The sequence below is a fragment of the Malurus melanocephalus genome, unplaced genomic scaffold (assembly GCF_030028575.1).
Source record: "Malurus melanocephalus ecotype Western Australia unplaced genomic scaffold, MMel_1.1 scaffold_50, whole genome shotgun sequence".
Taxonomy (NCBI): domain Eukaryota; kingdom Metazoa; phylum Chordata; class Aves; order Passeriformes; family Maluridae; genus Malurus; species Malurus melanocephalus.
Genome location: NW_026623282.1, coordinates 186215 through 202966, shown reverse-complemented (window position 1 = coordinate 202966; position 16752 = coordinate 186215). Strand labels below are relative to the sequence as shown.

Sequence of the window (16752 nt, the reverse complement as noted above, 5' to 3'; positions counted from 1 at the left end):
AATTTGAGCATGGAGGAATTGTTTCACAGCTGAGGTCACTGACAGTTTTGTATCCCAGTCCTTCTTGAGTTTGACCTTTTTTGTTATAATCAGTTACTGGTTTGATCCACATTTTTCTATTTTATATAGACAAGAGTAATTGTACATTTATATACATTTTTCTAATTTATAGGCAAGAGACATTGTACTCAATGTACATTTAAGTATGTAGAATGAGTAACCGTTTTTCTGACTTTTCCTCTGTATTGTTTGGATTCTGACTTAAGATTGTAAACGCTTCAGAGAAAATTTACAGTTTTGGGGAATGGAATAGCTGGTCATTGACATAGGTTGAATAGAATTACTAGCATGAGAACAAAATCTGAATTTGCACATGCTAGGGCCATACTTCCAGGACCATGTCAGTATTTCCAGCATAGGTTTCTGTATAGTTCTTTCTTTGGATAAAGTGTGTTTGCATGAGTAACAGGGAACCACTTCATATTTTTTCAGAAAGCAGGTGAATTCCTGGATAGCAGCTCAAGTGAAAAAAAAATTCCTTGCTTCATCCCTTGAAACAAAACAAAGGGAAATCAAAAGAAGTTAACAATAAAATCCCGTTCTGAAAGTATGAGAAATGGGTAGTAGTGATCACTCAGATGATCAGCCCATCAAACATTCTTATCTGATGATCAATGGAAGTATTGGAAACTCATGTGTTTTAAAATCAAGGGCAATTAAAATTTTAAATGTGGCTCTGTCGAGTTTCTTTGACTTTCTTTGTCCTGCTTTTCCTTATTTCTACTTTTGACATCTGCTCTTTGTGGAGTCAAAGGTTTTATGGAATGTGAAGTATGAGTTTGAGTGTGACTTTGAAATAAAATATCTTTTGGAAGATAAAGGGAATGCATACTTGTGTTTAACAAACCCTGTATTCATCCATTCATCCTATATATATATATAGAATAAATGCAGACATATCTTGCGATATGTACAGACCAAGCACAGATGTATGGTTAAAATTAGGCTGATTTAATGTCTGAATTCTGATACTTCAGAGATCTGAGACAAAGCAGGAAATGTGCCCATTTTCAACATGTACAGAACACGTCAAACAATTTACCAGTGTGACGGAATCACCTCCCAAAACCAAAGTATATTTTGTTAATTTGAGGGGTGTGGTCTCTAATGTAGGAGTTTCTTGGGAATTGAAAGTTCCTGTAAGACTGCATGAGATTGGGGGTCAAAAGACCTTAAAACATTTTTTTTTGCCATTGTCAAATACAGAAAACATAYTAAGAAATATAATACCCCATAGTCCATTATTTTCTTAAAAGGGAACAAGGCCACTATTTTCAGGACCCCAAAGGCTCTCCCCCTTCTGCAATTTTAATTGCAGAAAAGTGCATGGATTTTCATGGGTGTGGCTTGTAACACTCCTTAATGCCCATAAAATCCCAGAAATTATAGACCAGTAAATCAATTTAATACAGTGTAGTTATGGACTTAACTCTGACTTGGTTTAAAAATTAGCCCCAATATTAAAAGCAGTTTAGGTAGCTGTGCTGTGGGCATTGTATCTTGTCTTCTTCCCTTGATAATTCTTCATAGGAGATTTTGAATGCCTCTTGAATGATGCACAAAGAGAAACAGAGCTGACATTTCCCCTGGCCTGTAAAGCCAAACTCAGTGAGCATCCTTACCAAGCAGGCAAATAGAGCCTCCTGAGTAAAGCCACCCTAAATAAGGTTGAAGAAGAGACAGGGCTGTGATTCTTCATGTGCAATGCAGTAAATACCTATTACAGCTGACCTAGAACAGTGGGGTGCCTTTGCTTCAAAACAGAGCCTTCACAGCTTAAGTTGCTGAGGAGAAATTTATGCTTTTCCCTAAATTCAAGAGCTCCATAGTGGGGTGACCTTGGCTGGCTGCCTGGTGCTGAGAAAGCTGCTCTCTCATCTCTCTCTTCAGCAGCACAGGGGAGAAAAGTAAATGAAAGGATAAGGAGAGGACATCACTCGCCAAWTACTGTCACAGGCAAAACAGACTGGACTAGAGAAAGATGAATTTATTGCTAATTAAAAGTACAGAAAGTTAGTGACCAAAAAAAAAACAATCAGACCTAAAACCACTTTCACTCACCCCACTCTTTTTCCAGATTCAACTTCATTCTCCTTCTGAACTTTTCTGGTACCTCCTGAACAGAGCAGGGGAAATGGGGAATGAGTTACTCTCAGTCTTTAACATTTTATCTCTTCATGCTCTTCACATGCTCCAGCATGTGGTCCCACTCAAGGAATACAGTGATTCCTGGGCTTTTCCAACATGGGTCCTTCTCCATGGCTTCAGTGTGAATCCTTTCCATGGGTATAGTCCATCAGGAACGTGCTGCTCCTGCAGACTACGGCTCTTACTCTGAAAACCTGCTTTTGTGTGGGCTTCCTGCATGGGCTGTGGATCCTGTCAAGAGCTCCAGCCTGGGCTCTCCATGGGCTGCAGTTTCCTTCTGGGCCTCTCCTCTGGTTTGTGTTCCCCATGTGCTGTAGGGTGGATATTTGCTCCAGTGTTCCTCCAGCAGCAGCAGGAGAACAACCTGCACTGCCATGGTCTTCTCTACTGGCTGCAATGGAAGTTCTGCTCTGGTGCYTGCAGAAYCCTCACCCCTTCCTCCTKCACTGRCCTTGGCATCTGCAGGGCTGCTTCTGTCGCGTTTTCTCATTTCTCTCTCGCAGCTCWGGGCAGGTTTTTTATTACCCTTTCCTAAGTATGTTATCACAAGGTGCCACCAGCATCACTTGTAGGCTCAGCTTGGGCCAGCAGTGGGTCTGTCCACCATAGGGCAGCTTCTGGTCTCTTCTCACAAAGCCAACCCCCCACCAAAACCTCTCTCTGAACATGTACTGTTGCAGTAATTTCAGAGCAATATGCTGCTTCAAATGTATTCCTTGTAGATTTGATGGAATTCTTAGAGGGTGTTGACATTARGTGACTACTTTGATATGTTCCTAAAAGTGATCACTAAACTGGGCAATGTAAAGTTGTCTGTATTTAGAGATGTTTCTTTAGAAACTTTTAATCCTTTTAGTTAGGGAGTGATATGACTATTAATTAAAACTGAAGATCAAGCTCTATTGTTCCACTCCCATGATTTTTCAACATTTAATCTTATTTGTTTTGGTGAAGATTTCTGCCATGTATTGATGTATATGTAGAATCAATACCATGGCACATGTTTAATTTGCTTAGCTTTATTTTAATATGAGCCTGAGGATTTGCTGGTGCACAAAAGGTATTGCAGGGAAGAGACTGGGGAGGGGTCAAGCAACTTCTGTGTTTCTGCTGTGTTGTTGAAATTATGCCAGGTCTGATTTTGGCCTAGTGTTTTCACTTGTAGCTCTTGTTTGTAGTCTTTCACTTTTGTAGCTCTTGTTCAAGTGAAAAAKCCTTCCTGCATGATAGCAAGGCTGCAAGCCAGTTGCTATGGTATTCAGCATTCTTTTTTTATTTTTAACCAATCGGCTGGCATTTGTAATGATACAGCCGAGAATAAGAAATTGGTCTCATAGGCTAGAGTTKTATCAAAAGAGCAGATATTTTTGGCTTGAATAATCTGGAGAGGTTGGGAAATGGCAGAATTTGAGTATCAAGAAAATATCACAGTCTATATTTATGGCATATATTGTCACGTGTAACTAAATGCTAGCAAATGGAGATAAATGGCATTAGTTCTTTTCCAGGATGATGGTAAAAATTAAATTTCTCTGATATTGTTTTATCAAAGGTATCAGTAATTCCTACCTAAAAAATTATTAGGTTATTAAATTCTGTATCCATGTTTGATTGTTTTTCATTGTGTTTCTAAATGGTAGTGTGTTTCTGACAGGGTGTTATTTGCTTGTAGACAATTACCAGACTGCTGCTTGTCTGTTCAGTTTTAGCRTTGCTGTTTGGCTAATCAGAAAATTCTGGACAACTGCTAGATAATCTGTTAGGATTTTAATGTTCTAATGATTCTGGCATGTAGCTAGCAGTGCCACAAGGATAAAAAAAAAAAGACAAGGTAGAGAAGGGGATATTCTGATAGATGAACTATTTTGAAGAGGAGGGGAGACTTTTGCTGATCTTCTGAAGGTTTTAAGCTTCTTGGCTTGAAGACAAGGTAGCTCTCCTGCCCACCCAGTCTGCTACTRTATCARCAGRMMAAWKRAARRMMRRRRWTKKTTATTAYGAAGTAATTTACTGTTGAATTCATGCCTGTRTCAAAAATGAAACTTTTAGATTTCAGTTTAGAAATGACATTTGTGAAAGATGTTGCTATATACTAGAAGTCCATCAAGATATAGACAGTACAGCTGATAAGCCTGTGGAAACATATTTGCATATGGAAGTATCTAGGCAGAGAAGGGATTTCCTCTAGCAATGGTTTCCATGCTCTGTACAAGAGGGGCACAGTCCTTTCCCTGTGCATGGCTGGGTATTCTGAAGAAGCCTTTGCCTTTTCCTCACAGAAGTGTCATGAGAACCTCAACAAATATCTTCTAGAGAAATAATAGAAATATGACTTGTCAGAGTTCTTGTATAAATTGTTTTCTGAGAATAAATGCTTAGATGAGTACTTCCAGGGGTGATGTAGATGATCTAGGAATAAGTTAATTAGTTCTTGATTCAAGAAAAATTAATTATATAATTTTAAAGGTGTTAAGCATCTAAAATTCTTAACCCAGAAAGCMGACAAGAATATTCAAACTCTTGAAAGCAATTTCTGTGTTAGCCCTTGCATTTTAATACTTTTTCAAGAATGTTTGTGCAAGATACTGATTTTGGTTGGTTTTTGGGTCACCCCTAAAGTACATTTATATTSTTATATGACTTCACCAAGAAATTGCCCTTGGCTAATAATTCCTCATGCCACCCAGCTTGTGAGACAAGTCATAAAGAGCGGGATTTCACGCAGTAGAACTTTTTAAGGGAAGTGCAATGTGAGAGATGGGAAGTACTTAAATTTGGTTTTGTAAGAATACTCTGACCTGTGGAGATGTGGCTTGGTCCATGCTGCTTTGCTAACCATTCATGGACACAGACTGAGAGTTCTTCACTGCTTGTGCTGAACATGTAAGTGGTGATACACACCAGKCCCTTGCTGGTAAAAGTATTGCAGCTCCACTGCTTGTGGAAATTCTGTATTTGAGATGTGRTGTCTACATACCCAGACAGCTTGTCTCATTCCCACCCAAAGAATACTGTGGGCTCGATACAGATTCACTACTTATTAAGAGAACTGCTTTTAATAGTGCAAATATAAGTAGAAAAGAAAACTCTGTCATGAGAGAGTGTGGAGCATGCAAATACACACCTGAGTAACTAACTTGAATGGATTGCTGCTGTCTGGACTAGATTCACATAATGACAAATGCYTTAATAAAAAGAACTGCTTTGGTACAGCACTTCATCTTTCTGAATTTCAAAGCTCTGCAAATTTAAATGTAAGCATGTGTAAATAAGAATTTAAATTATCCTGGAATGTATAATAGATATTCTTTTTTTTCCTACTCAGTGCTTGAATGTATTTCCTTTCTGATGAAACTCCAAGAAAAGAAAGGCTTTTGAAAAATGAAAGATRCAAATTAAAATGAAGAAGATATTTCTTCATGGGTCCATAAGTTTTTTTCTCTTTGATGTTATACAGACCTGGAATGAGGCTGATACTTCGCACTGCTTTGGTTTGAATACCAATATTAATATAAAATCCAGTTCCTTAATTTCCTCTCCTTCTATTCAGATGATGGAAATACAGTCTATTTCTATGAAATAGAGGATTTTATTTATATGCTTGTGTGGTTTCTTTCCTTATCACTTTTTTCTCTCTCATTAGGAAGATCCTATCTTTAAAAGGGAAAGAGCACCTGTTCTCTAGATCCTGTAGAGTGATTTTGTGGGCTCCATTTTAAATTTTATTGACTGAAGCAGCTAATGCTTTTTCAAACTGCTTCAGCAGGCATTCTGTTGAACTGTTGTTGATGGAGGGTAAATTGATTAATCTGAGTTGAATCCCTTCAGCAGCTGTACAGTGGGTTTCACATCAAGGAATTTTCAAGGTACTTAATTATTTCAGTGACTTAGATTAGGGCTGGTAATTCTAAAATTAATTTCTACTTCTTTGGGGTTAAGAGTATGAAAAAGGAAGCTCTCTTGAGTCTTGGCTAATTTCACTGATGTAAGTGAATATAGGAGCTGGAAAGATCTGGGCTGTAGCTTCTAACTCACATTTCTAAGCCTGGGAATGTCCACTGAGRAAGTATTTTTATATTATTGAAAGTGATTGGGAGAACAAGGTGCTTGCTTGCTTACAGGGTCAGCAGTTTTGCTCCTGCTTGAAAAATTGTTGTTAGATGAGGAAAGTTTTCACCATTTTTGTCTTGAATTTCTTTGTTTTTTAGGGAAAGCTATAAGGAAGCTTGTGCGCAAGGCGACTCTGGTGGCACCTAGAATCCTCAGATTTCCTTGACTGAATCCATCTGGGTTTAGCCCTAAATATAGTAGACAAGCTGCACTGCTTGCACTGATAAATTATATCTTCCAAATGATAGACCAAGGTACAGTCATGTATACTAACCATTTTTGATGTCATTTGACTCTTGATTCTGTTGCGTTTTGGGTAGTTTTGACAGTACAATTTGTCCCATATCTTTTCACCAGTGATCTCAAAAAAAAAATTAATTAAAAGAGACTTCTGGCCTGACTCTGGCATTTGATGTTGACAGCTCCTATGAATCTGTATCTTGGTGGGAAACAATCTCTCCTGAGAGTCACAGTTGCCTTCAGTGGCAGACGATGAGATTGTTGGCAACACAACTTTATTTTGGTTTTGCTCCTCATGGAAAAGAAAAAAAAAAAGTGAAAAATCRAAACTCCACTTCCTTTTTGACACATATTATCATTTTACTTTTTATGCTTAGCAATCATAAAATGAATAGAGGCTATGTTCTAACAAAGTATAGATTTTGAGTACAGAATAACAGCTGTATTATCCAAAGAAAAAATTGATAAAAAAATTCTAAATGACAGTTAATAATTAGGTTTCTATATCTGCTCTAATATCTCAGCTAGCTGTTGGAATAAGCAAGCAATCTCAGTGCCAACTGACTGCTTTCTGAGGTCAGAACTTCTCTTTGCTTTTTGTTTTAGATGGGAAAATATTCTCCCTCTTGCCTCTGTATCTTTCCTGAACTACAGGGACATAATCCATAATTCWTTATACAGAATGAAAGATGTTTTTGGAGTGGTACTGTTGGAGCACATTTGAAGACTTTGTTATCCAGCAGAGTATATTGCTCTGCTTGGATTGYCCATAGTAACTAAAAAGGGCTGATTAAGTGGGGCTTTTAAAAGGTCTTATCTGAGCATGACATTGGTTGAATATCAATCCAATTGCACAGATCAATACAATTTTGATTTTTACATAGCTTAGATATTGAGTTGTGAGATTTCAAAGCTGTCTTTTTGCCAAAAGTCAGGGGGATGCTTTCTGTGAGTATCTCCTTGGTTCCAAGCAGCACTTGTTGGGCTGCAGTTGTTGGCTGCCTCCACCTTCAGATGCTGAGGTTTACCCTTATTTTGGGGCTGTGCCCAGAGAAAAAATCCTTCCAGGGGCTTCTTCCTACTGCACTTGAGAGAGAATCTGGGTTCTCCAGTGAGCAGTTGCTCAGATTGGCTGTTGCATTTGGCCCCCTGTGAATGTTCATGTCTTGCTGAGGTTGATCCTGTACCAACCACARACTAAACCATCAGATGGCCACAATGAAAGGTCACACTCAATTTGTGAGTTACTCATGTCTTGGAATTTGCTGCATAACGTCTGTGTTTTGTCTGGCAAAAGAATTTTAGATTGAAAGAATGGGTGCCACTGGTGTTCAGCCTTGCAAAATTGGTCCACGGATGATTTTTCTTTTGATTGTAATTGTTTTGAAATATATGTACTTGCTGAGAGGTTAATGAAAGGTTTCAATARTTTTCCTGCTTAATTTGTACAATACAGGAAATAATTGAAGAATATGTCTGTCTTTTCAACTGACAGCAGCAGGTCACACTTTTGGCACACAGATAATAGGCAAATTTTCARTGTGCATCATCAGTGGAACAGGAAGATGAGTAGATCTTTTTTTGCCAGGTTTTGATGCAGTYTGTGATACACAGTTGGCTGTAGTGTTCTGTGTCAAATGCTTCCTTACCTTGTCCACTGCCCAGTTTTTGTGATAAGTCCTCATATCTATTTAATATCTATGAATTCAACATCTGGGCAGGTCAAAGCACTTGAATCATAGTTTGGGTTGGAAGGGACCCTAAAGATCATTTAGTTCCTACCCTCTTGCCATGGGACACCTTCCATTAGAATGTGAGTGAGGTGAATAATTATTTTTAGTTCTAGGAAATTCTGATGGTATTTTGCAGTTGGTGTAAGTTATAAAATATCGTGCTTCTGTGTTTATTTGAAATCCTTAGCAAATTTCTGACTGCCAATAAAATAATTTCAGAACAGAAAAGGCCTTGAGAAAGGTTCCTTCTCAAGAGAAGAAGTGGGCGCTACATTGGAAATACCTGGAAGCTGGCAAGAAAATGAAAGCTAACCTTATACTTTGGCATGAGGCTCTAGAGTTTAATGTGTGCTCTGGGAGTGGTGGATGTGGACACGCTCCCCTCCAGCCCCTGATAAATGTGAGAAATGGGATGGCTTAGGCTGTCCTTAACTCACATTGCACCAGGACTAGAGCAGGAAGGATTTCTGTTAGCATAGATAGTACTACAACAGTAGTGAAATGCTGAGGATGATTTTAAAATCCAGCTATTAACTGAAAGGGTTTTAATAGTCACTAAGGGCAGAATTCAGAAATACCTGAGATCCAGGGACACTGCTACTGTTAAATGAGAAGCATGCTTAATGAAGTTAAGCAGTGAAAAKTTGGAAATTTGCTCGTGTGTTTTGYCGTCTGCCTCTGCATTTGGCTGTATAATCGCAGAATTATTTTACATTAATTTAGTAGTCGCACAATGAATTAATTAAATTATAGAAAGCTATCTTGAAAAGTATCAATGGCAAGTAAGTGTCTTCTGTGATAATTTTTCAGAGCTTGATCTGTAAGGTTTCTATTTATTTGAAATGTCTTCATATATAACTAAAGTTTTTAAAATGAAACTCAAGATGCTCCAGCTGGATGCTGTGATGATATACAGATCATGTTATTAACTCCAGTTCTTCAGTGTGGATAAATAYCATGGGAAGCAAGTAGGAGAAGATGCAGATTTCAGATGTTCATCGGAAGAAATTTCTAGGTTGTTTTGGGAGAACATTGGCTGTACTGATGTAATAATCACATGCTGAGAGAGATCTTAGAATGTCAAGGAGAGAAATTTTTTGTTGTTGTTATTCTGCCTTGCTCTATTTGAGCAATGAACATAATACAGTATTTCGTGGTATTTGCTTTTGTAGTGGCTCATTTTCTCTCCCTGCATGCCCATCTGGAGTCATGGATAGCAGCTCAGGGGCTGTTCTTCAGCTGCAGTGCACTGATGGGAACTTTTCTGCACTCTCAGCACTGTAACATCGCTGAGCCCATGCTCRCTGCGCTGCTGTTTAATGCTGCTCGAGCTGCTGCTGACAAGGTGATGTACTGGCACATCAGCATCCTGAATTGGTACATCATCAGGAGACAGGATGATCAGTAACCACRTTCCCTTGCAGGGCTGTGGTTATAAATACACCTCAGGAGGAGATCCCTGCTTAGCCCTCTCTTTGTGCTCTTTCAGAAAGGTGTTTTCACTTTCCCTGTTACAGAGAAGGTGCTGACTCAAACAGTGTTAAACTATACATTTAAAGATTCCAAAAACCTGATGTGCTGTCACATCATATCTTTGATATGCAGTGCTGTGGTTTTTGCCATTTAAATGTACAGGTTTGATAATTAATGGATTTGCATTTCTGACAATTTACACTCTTTGCACCACTCCTTTGTTTTAGAAGTTAAAAGTGAAATACTTGGAATTTCCTGGGGAAAGTAGATAATTCTGATCTTTGAAGAAAATACAGAAAAGCTTGTATCCAATATAGTATTATATTGTATTATATTATATTATTTTAGCKGKTTTTTTTCTGTTGGGTTTTWTTTCTTCACCTGTTGATAYAATGAAGCCATTAGTGAGTTTACCTTGGGRCAGCAATTAATGAAGATTAGTTTAAACATTAGCATATGAAAAAGTTATCTGCCACTTACCTGATGGGAGAAGTCATGATTAAAGAATTAATATGATAACTAGGTAGCACTTGTGCTTTTCAAAGTTTTAAATACTGTGTGAGCAAAATGATTTCAGTAGTTGATGTACCTTTTATATATATAGAAACCTAGGCATATAAACTGTTTACTGCCTTCAGAAGTTGTGTAGAATTTTTCATCTTTGTAGTCTGGACATGCTCTAGCTCAGACTAAAACATGAGAAACTGAGCAGCTGATGCTCTTTTGCATTGTAGTTATTTTTAAGCCCTCTTACAACTATATTTTGCAACTTTTTTTTTGTCTGATATTTGCTAGTATAATTTATCTTGTTTGCTTTAATAATAACAGTTAATATACTGTTGCTTGATTGCTTTGCAATGGGGACAAATTTCTTTTCTGAATATTACAGAGATTCAGACTTAAAGCATCTGATCAATAAACATGTAATAAAACAAACATAGTGAAATGAACAAACAACAGAAGTGAAAAAACCCAACCAACCAAAAAAAAAAAAAAAAAAAAAAAACCAGAAACCCTCTTTCATTCTAAAATTGAAAAAAAAAAAACCTTTGGTCAGCTTCTCTCCATTTCCTTAATAAAATCAATGCACACCCACGAAGTATCCTTTCTATAAAAGGTCTGATTCTGRAAATTGGTATTTAGGGGTCACTGAGCAGTACTTTCTAATGCTATCAGAATGTTCTGCTGAAGGGAAAAAAAACCAAACCCTAAAAGGATTATTGAAGGAGACCTGCATTCTTTCTGTTAAATTTAATTAGAGATTTAGAATATGTTTATTCAAGTTTCACCTGCCGATCTTGATGACTGGTGAATTTGCAAACAAGCATTCCATGTACAAGTTARCTCCTTTTGTTTCTATTAGGATTRCCGAACAGAAAGGCAGTTATGTTTAAATCATTAGGATGTCTATGGATATATTCTTCAGTGTTGTTTGCCAGCACTTKCTCTGATCCTGCAGCATCAATAAAAGCCTGTGTAAGGTCACAATATCTAGCTACAGCCCATGTTTAATGTATGTTACAAATAACTTTCATCCTGCTTCTGCAGTGATAAAAGTAAAATTGGGATTTTATCATGCTACTCAGTAAAAACTAGGTGCCCTAGGGGCACTGAATTACAAATTGGTGGTGTTCATTCACATTGTTCTATATATCAATTAATTCTAATTTAAGCATAAAGCCTGTTAACAAAAACTTGCCTTTTAATTAAGACGGAACAGAAGGCCCAGGTTAAATAGCAGGTCCTTGCAAAATATGAGCCATCAGATAATCTATGGTATTCATTGGTGGGAGTTTTATGGACTTTTAAAATTTTTTTTTTATTCCCAAGGGCCCTTACTCTTCTGTTGGAGTTATCAGAGTCCCATGGCAATAGTGGCTCCTGTGGAGCCCCAGCTGGGGCTCCTTGCAGCCTCCCTGCTGCCTTATTTCTGAGACCATCTTGGCACCAGAACTGGCTGAAACCACACTGTTCTTAGGACACACTCCTTGAGTCAAGCTGTTGTAACACCTGGTGCCAGCATGTGGAAGAAAAGCCAAAGAAAACAAAAATTGGGGGGTGTGGAGAAACGAGAAGGCCATCATTGCACTGAGCATTTGTTTGCTGCTTTGTTTCTGCTGCGGTTGCAGTGGAACAGAAGCTCAGTGTGCCTATTGATGTCTTTCAAGTACTACAAATCCTTATCTTTCTTGTCTGTTGTTTAATTCTTTATCATTTGTAATAAAATATTCAGTAATCTAGTCTGTGGAATAATACTTAGCTGATCTGTTTTCTCTTCAGCAAAAAACCAKCCCAATCCAAAACCTCATCATATGCAGATGTTACAGTTACATAGCTCACTGAATTCCTCAGCAGACTTTTCCATTTGTTTTCCACTGATACAACCAATAATATATTGGATTTTAATCTAGTTTGTAAAAAACTGTTTGATAAACAAGTATGTTATATAGGAAAATGGGCATCATTTTGTCAAAACTGATATCAGCGCTTTTATAAAAACTTAATAGGTGTGGACTTCTTAATAAAAGAGCTATAAGGCAGGAAAAAAAAGAACTGCTGTGGAGATGTAGTTTGATTAAAATGTTTTGGTAAAGAATCCTTAATTATTTTAAAGAAAGCCACAGTGGGGTCTTTTCTCCTGTGCTGATAAGAAACTGGGAAGTTTTCATATCAGCAAAGCATTCAAATGTGTGATGTGAAATGAATTAGTTATTAGCTATATCTCCTTGGGRCATGTGCACTATAAATAGCTTTTTCATGTCTGTGGCTTTATTCTGYTCTGCGCTGTATTCTGAAATTGAAGACCAGAGAGACCAGAATAAAATCCCTCCATTCAGCTGCAGTCTGAAGTAGTACACWTAATACAGCTCTGGATTTTGCAGATCAAGGTTTATTTCTTTTTATGGTACACAAGAAAATAGAGGACTCCTTCATTCACTGACCTCACTTTTTTTCAGAGTCCCAGGAGAAATCAAACACCTGTTGTTTCTATTGCATCTGATTGTTCCCAACAACAGCARGAAAGGGGAATCTAGGTCTAATTGTTGAGTACTGTCTATAATAGTATTGGTTAGGGTGGAAAAAGGCTTTTTCCTTAGGTCTGTGAAAAGCCTTCCTGCAAAGCCAGGTATCAGCTGTATTGGCTTTAGGTTTTGCCATAGTAGCAAGTRCAAGTGAACTGGGGCCATAAGTTAGTTCACTACTTTTATGTTAAATAATGCAGTTGTCTGCCCAGGACAGCTCCTTGCAGTTACCAGAATCTGAGGGTGTTAAAATTGCCATTAGCTTAGTTCTCTGCCTTTTCATTCAAAATTCTTAGAAATCCARGATTATACCCTATGTATTAGTCTTTCACCATTCCAGATGGGAAAGTGATCACTGTAAGGAGACTCCATCTTCATGCTGATGTTTATAAAAGCTATTGCTACTTTTTCAATGCTGGAAACACCTTTTTGGACAAGCATGTTTTTCACCATGTTTTTTTTTTTCATTTTCAGGACCACTCATAGTTCAGCTAGTATACAGATTACAACAGGGAARGATTCTGTGGCAATCTCTGCCACCCAGCCAGGTCCCTGCCATGGCAGCCTGGCTGCTCATGCTGCCCTTCGAGTTGTGAACATCTGGTCAAGTCTCAGKGTGAAGGTGGCAGCAGCAGCCTTGCTTTCTCAGTTGAGTAGCAGTGACCTTAACATGAAGTACAGTGAGGGGAGGTTGTGAATCTGTTGTGCAAGGAGGATAAGAGAGTGCAGGGAGACATCCCCAGGAGATTGACCTGCTACTGCTTCCAGTATTGCTAAGTCCTCAATCATGTGTCATTTTTTAGTCCTCWTCAGTGTGTACACAGTTAATGGGCCAGTGCTAGGCTATCCAAACCTCAAAAAAATGGGAATGCCTGTACCATACGGGACATAGAGGTTTGTAAAAAAAACGTGACACAGCTTCTGATTTGAAACACAGGGTCCCAGAGTGCTTCAGTGTGCGAGTCATAATGCCTTGGCTTAAAGTCACCAAGTTCTGACTTAATTCTGTTTGATGTGTACTCAAACTCGACCTGAATCTGTGGAACATCCTGAGCTGTAGATGTGCTCAGATTCTTCACAAATTCCTGAGCCTTTGCTGAGCTCTGTGTGGAGGTGATCTCTGAGTGTCCAYCTCGTTTGGTAATGCTGTAGGAGAGGGGAAGAAAGTGCCAGGAGTCAAGGGGGCACCCTGCATGTCACAAGGCTCCTTGGGAACAGAAAGACTTTAGTTTCAGCCTTAGACCAGGGGAGTTTGAAGGCTCTAGTTCTCCTTTCTACCAGGAGAGAGGCAAAGCTCAGTTGTTCAGCCCCTGTGCTGTCAGCTGAGCCTCCAGCCTGGGCAGTGATGGACAATGTGCCAACAGCATCTCTGATACCACCACAGCAGCTCTGCCCTGTATCAAATGCTGCCCCCACCATTCCACACCAGTGGCACTGCCATTTGTCACGCTCTGTGTCCCTGGCCTCCCTGACATTCTGTGGCATTACAATATTTTTTTCCATCTCAGTACCCTGAAGTTCCAATTACTGCCAAGCAGCCAGGCCCCAAGAACTGAGTCAGGGAGAGAAAAACAGCAGTGAAGGATGACCTTTGAGTAAGTAGCTGCAGTATAGGGAGGTAAGCAGGTAAGTGCTAAGCTGCTCTTTGATGCATCATTGAGCAACACAGTTGTTTATTTGGTTATTCAATAAAATGGTATAAGGCAAAATGCTATATGGCTTTAGAGTAGCTCAAATCTTCTACAGAAGTGAAAAATAGTAAATATAGGTTTAAAATATATTAAGTATTTTCATGTATTATGGTGTATTTGAACTTTCTTGAGTAATTCTACTTTGGAAGAATATATCATAAATACTATTATTATTATCATCCTTTATGCCAAAATGACATTGACAGTGGTTGAGATTCTCATGCAAACTGAATAGCATAGCTCCAGTGAAGGAAAAGGACAGACCTGATACCTTCTGTTTAAGTTGCCAAGGTTGACTGAATTCTCAGTTAATTTAAAATCCTGCTTTATGGCCTCTATTACACAGGTTTCTGCTCCCTCCTTGAAATCTCTCTTCTGGAGTGACAAATGTAACCATAAAGGTTGTTGCATTTTGTTGAGGTTTTTTCTGCTTTATTCTATGTGGGTTTGGTTTTGCTCCGTTTAAAGAAACAATTGTGTTGCTTCAYAGGCTTTTAGGGAGGTCTTTGTACTTCTTTTTGCTTCTAATGTAGGTCTTTAGAGCTGGATATAAAAACAGAAGATTCAATTTTAAAATGCAGGGAGAGTCCTCATTTTCTGTGCCTGGCAAACTTTCCCTTTTATCCCTCAGCCAACTTCTATCCAGTCCACTGSTTCTCCTCCTCTGTGTCATGCTTGCTAACTTTTGCAGATTAATTTTTTATGAGAGGTACTATTAAAATGACTTTGGAGATTCACATAAATTATCTCTGYAGCTTTCACTTGCTCTTTGTTGTTGTGTAGAATTTACTAATATTTCTCCAATGCACCCTGTATTCTTGAAATCAGTCCTGAGTGTTTTTCAGATTTGTGCATTAAGTAATTTCAACTTGATTTTTTAATGAAGTAAAATATTAAGTATCTTATGCAAACTTTAATCCTGGGGGAAGGGAAGCAGAGAAAGTGTGTCAATTTTGCTTTGTCTTTTACACAGCTACCAAGTGTTCAGGAAGGAAACTCAGCTGAGCCCTGCCTGSCAGGAGCAGCCCCTGTAGCTCCTGTGCCATTGAGGTGCCTCTCTGAGGTGCAGTTCTTTTTCTTTGTTCCTTCAAAATACAGGGACAGAGAACTGCAAAATGAAGGATTGCTGTTTCCCTTCCTCTTGGGTTTGTTCCTACTAGAAAAATAGACAGAGCTTCCCTCTGCATTTGTAGAGATCTGTCCTAGAGTGCTTGGGTCTGAGCAGGAATTTATACAGGAGGGRAATTGTGAAATGGTACTGGCAAACATGAAGATGAAAGCTAATGGGAGGCATGGAGGGTGGCGGTGAGCAGCCTGCTCTRTCCTAAACTTGCAAAAGATTAACTGCTGCGGTGTGTGAGATGATTTTCATGTTTGGGACAGCAATGATGAGTGTTCTTTCCATTTTTGAGGGTTGGTGAAAATGATGTAGTTTTATATATTTGTGCTGGACAAAGCCATGCCTGCAAACCAAAGATGTGAGTTAGCCATCTGATTTGTTCTGCAAAACAGAACATGTTTTAGTATCTAAAGGTGTTCTATATGGTTGGGTCTCCTAAATTACCTTCATATTTATTTCTCTTCTAGTAAAATATTAGTTACTTTCTATCATTGCTTTGCTGCAATTTAATTTAAAGGATTGGATGTTATATTTAGGAGAGGTGATTTAGGGCCAAGTTCACCGTATGAGTTTTTATTCTCTAAGAACCTTAAAATTTCCTTGTCGTTCACTTCTGAGCTGCCAAACTGAACACAAATTGAACTTTTCTAATGTAGCTGGAAAGCACTGTCGTTGATTTAAGGGGYTTCCAGCATTTTTGATTGGTAGATAGTGCATGTATAGGTATGAAGGTTAATTAAATCAAGAGGTGAAGTTTGTAGAACAGAGAACGCTTCATTAAGCCCTGTGTGAAGTAACATGTACAATCTGTTCACAATACCCCAAGTGCCATTCACGGAGACAGTGTAATTACAGCTTAGACACAGTTTCATTAGTTTGTGTTTCTTCTACTGTGGTTGACATGCGTGTTGTCTTCACTGAAACCCTGGAATGGAGGAGGGACTGCTCGCTGGTGGGCATCTGAGCATGCTGACATTCAGCAAATCATTTTTCCTTTGGGTTCTAAAATGTCTTATCCCAGATGTAATTAAGCTTGTAATTCATCAACTGGCATTCTTTTTATTTCTCAAATTCCAGGTCTGGCTGCATAGTGAGATGGCTCTTCTTGTATGCTTTTTCTTACATTGTTGTGTTTGGTTTTGCTGTAGTTTTTT

The 16752-nt window shown here is 38.5% G+C and overlaps 1 protein-coding gene across 3 annotated transcripts in view; it reads left to right on the top strand.

The window, feature by feature from the left end:
* The window catches only part of PPP2R2C (protein phosphatase 2 regulatory subunit Bgamma), a 138483-nt gene that overhangs the window by 39727 nt on the left and 82004 nt on the right, over positions 1-16752 (top strand). Inside the window, exon 1 of one of the 3 annotated variants that reach the window (XM_057365245.1) lies at positions 6421-6572. The exons of the other annotated variants lie outside the window; for them this stretch is intronic. Coding sequence (XP_057221228.1) covers positions 6560-6572 — 13 coding nt within the window. The 5' untranslated portion in view covers positions 6421-6559. Of the gene's footprint in view, positions 1-6420; positions 6573-16752 lie in introns of those variants that run through there. 3 annotated transcript variants of the gene reach the window in all.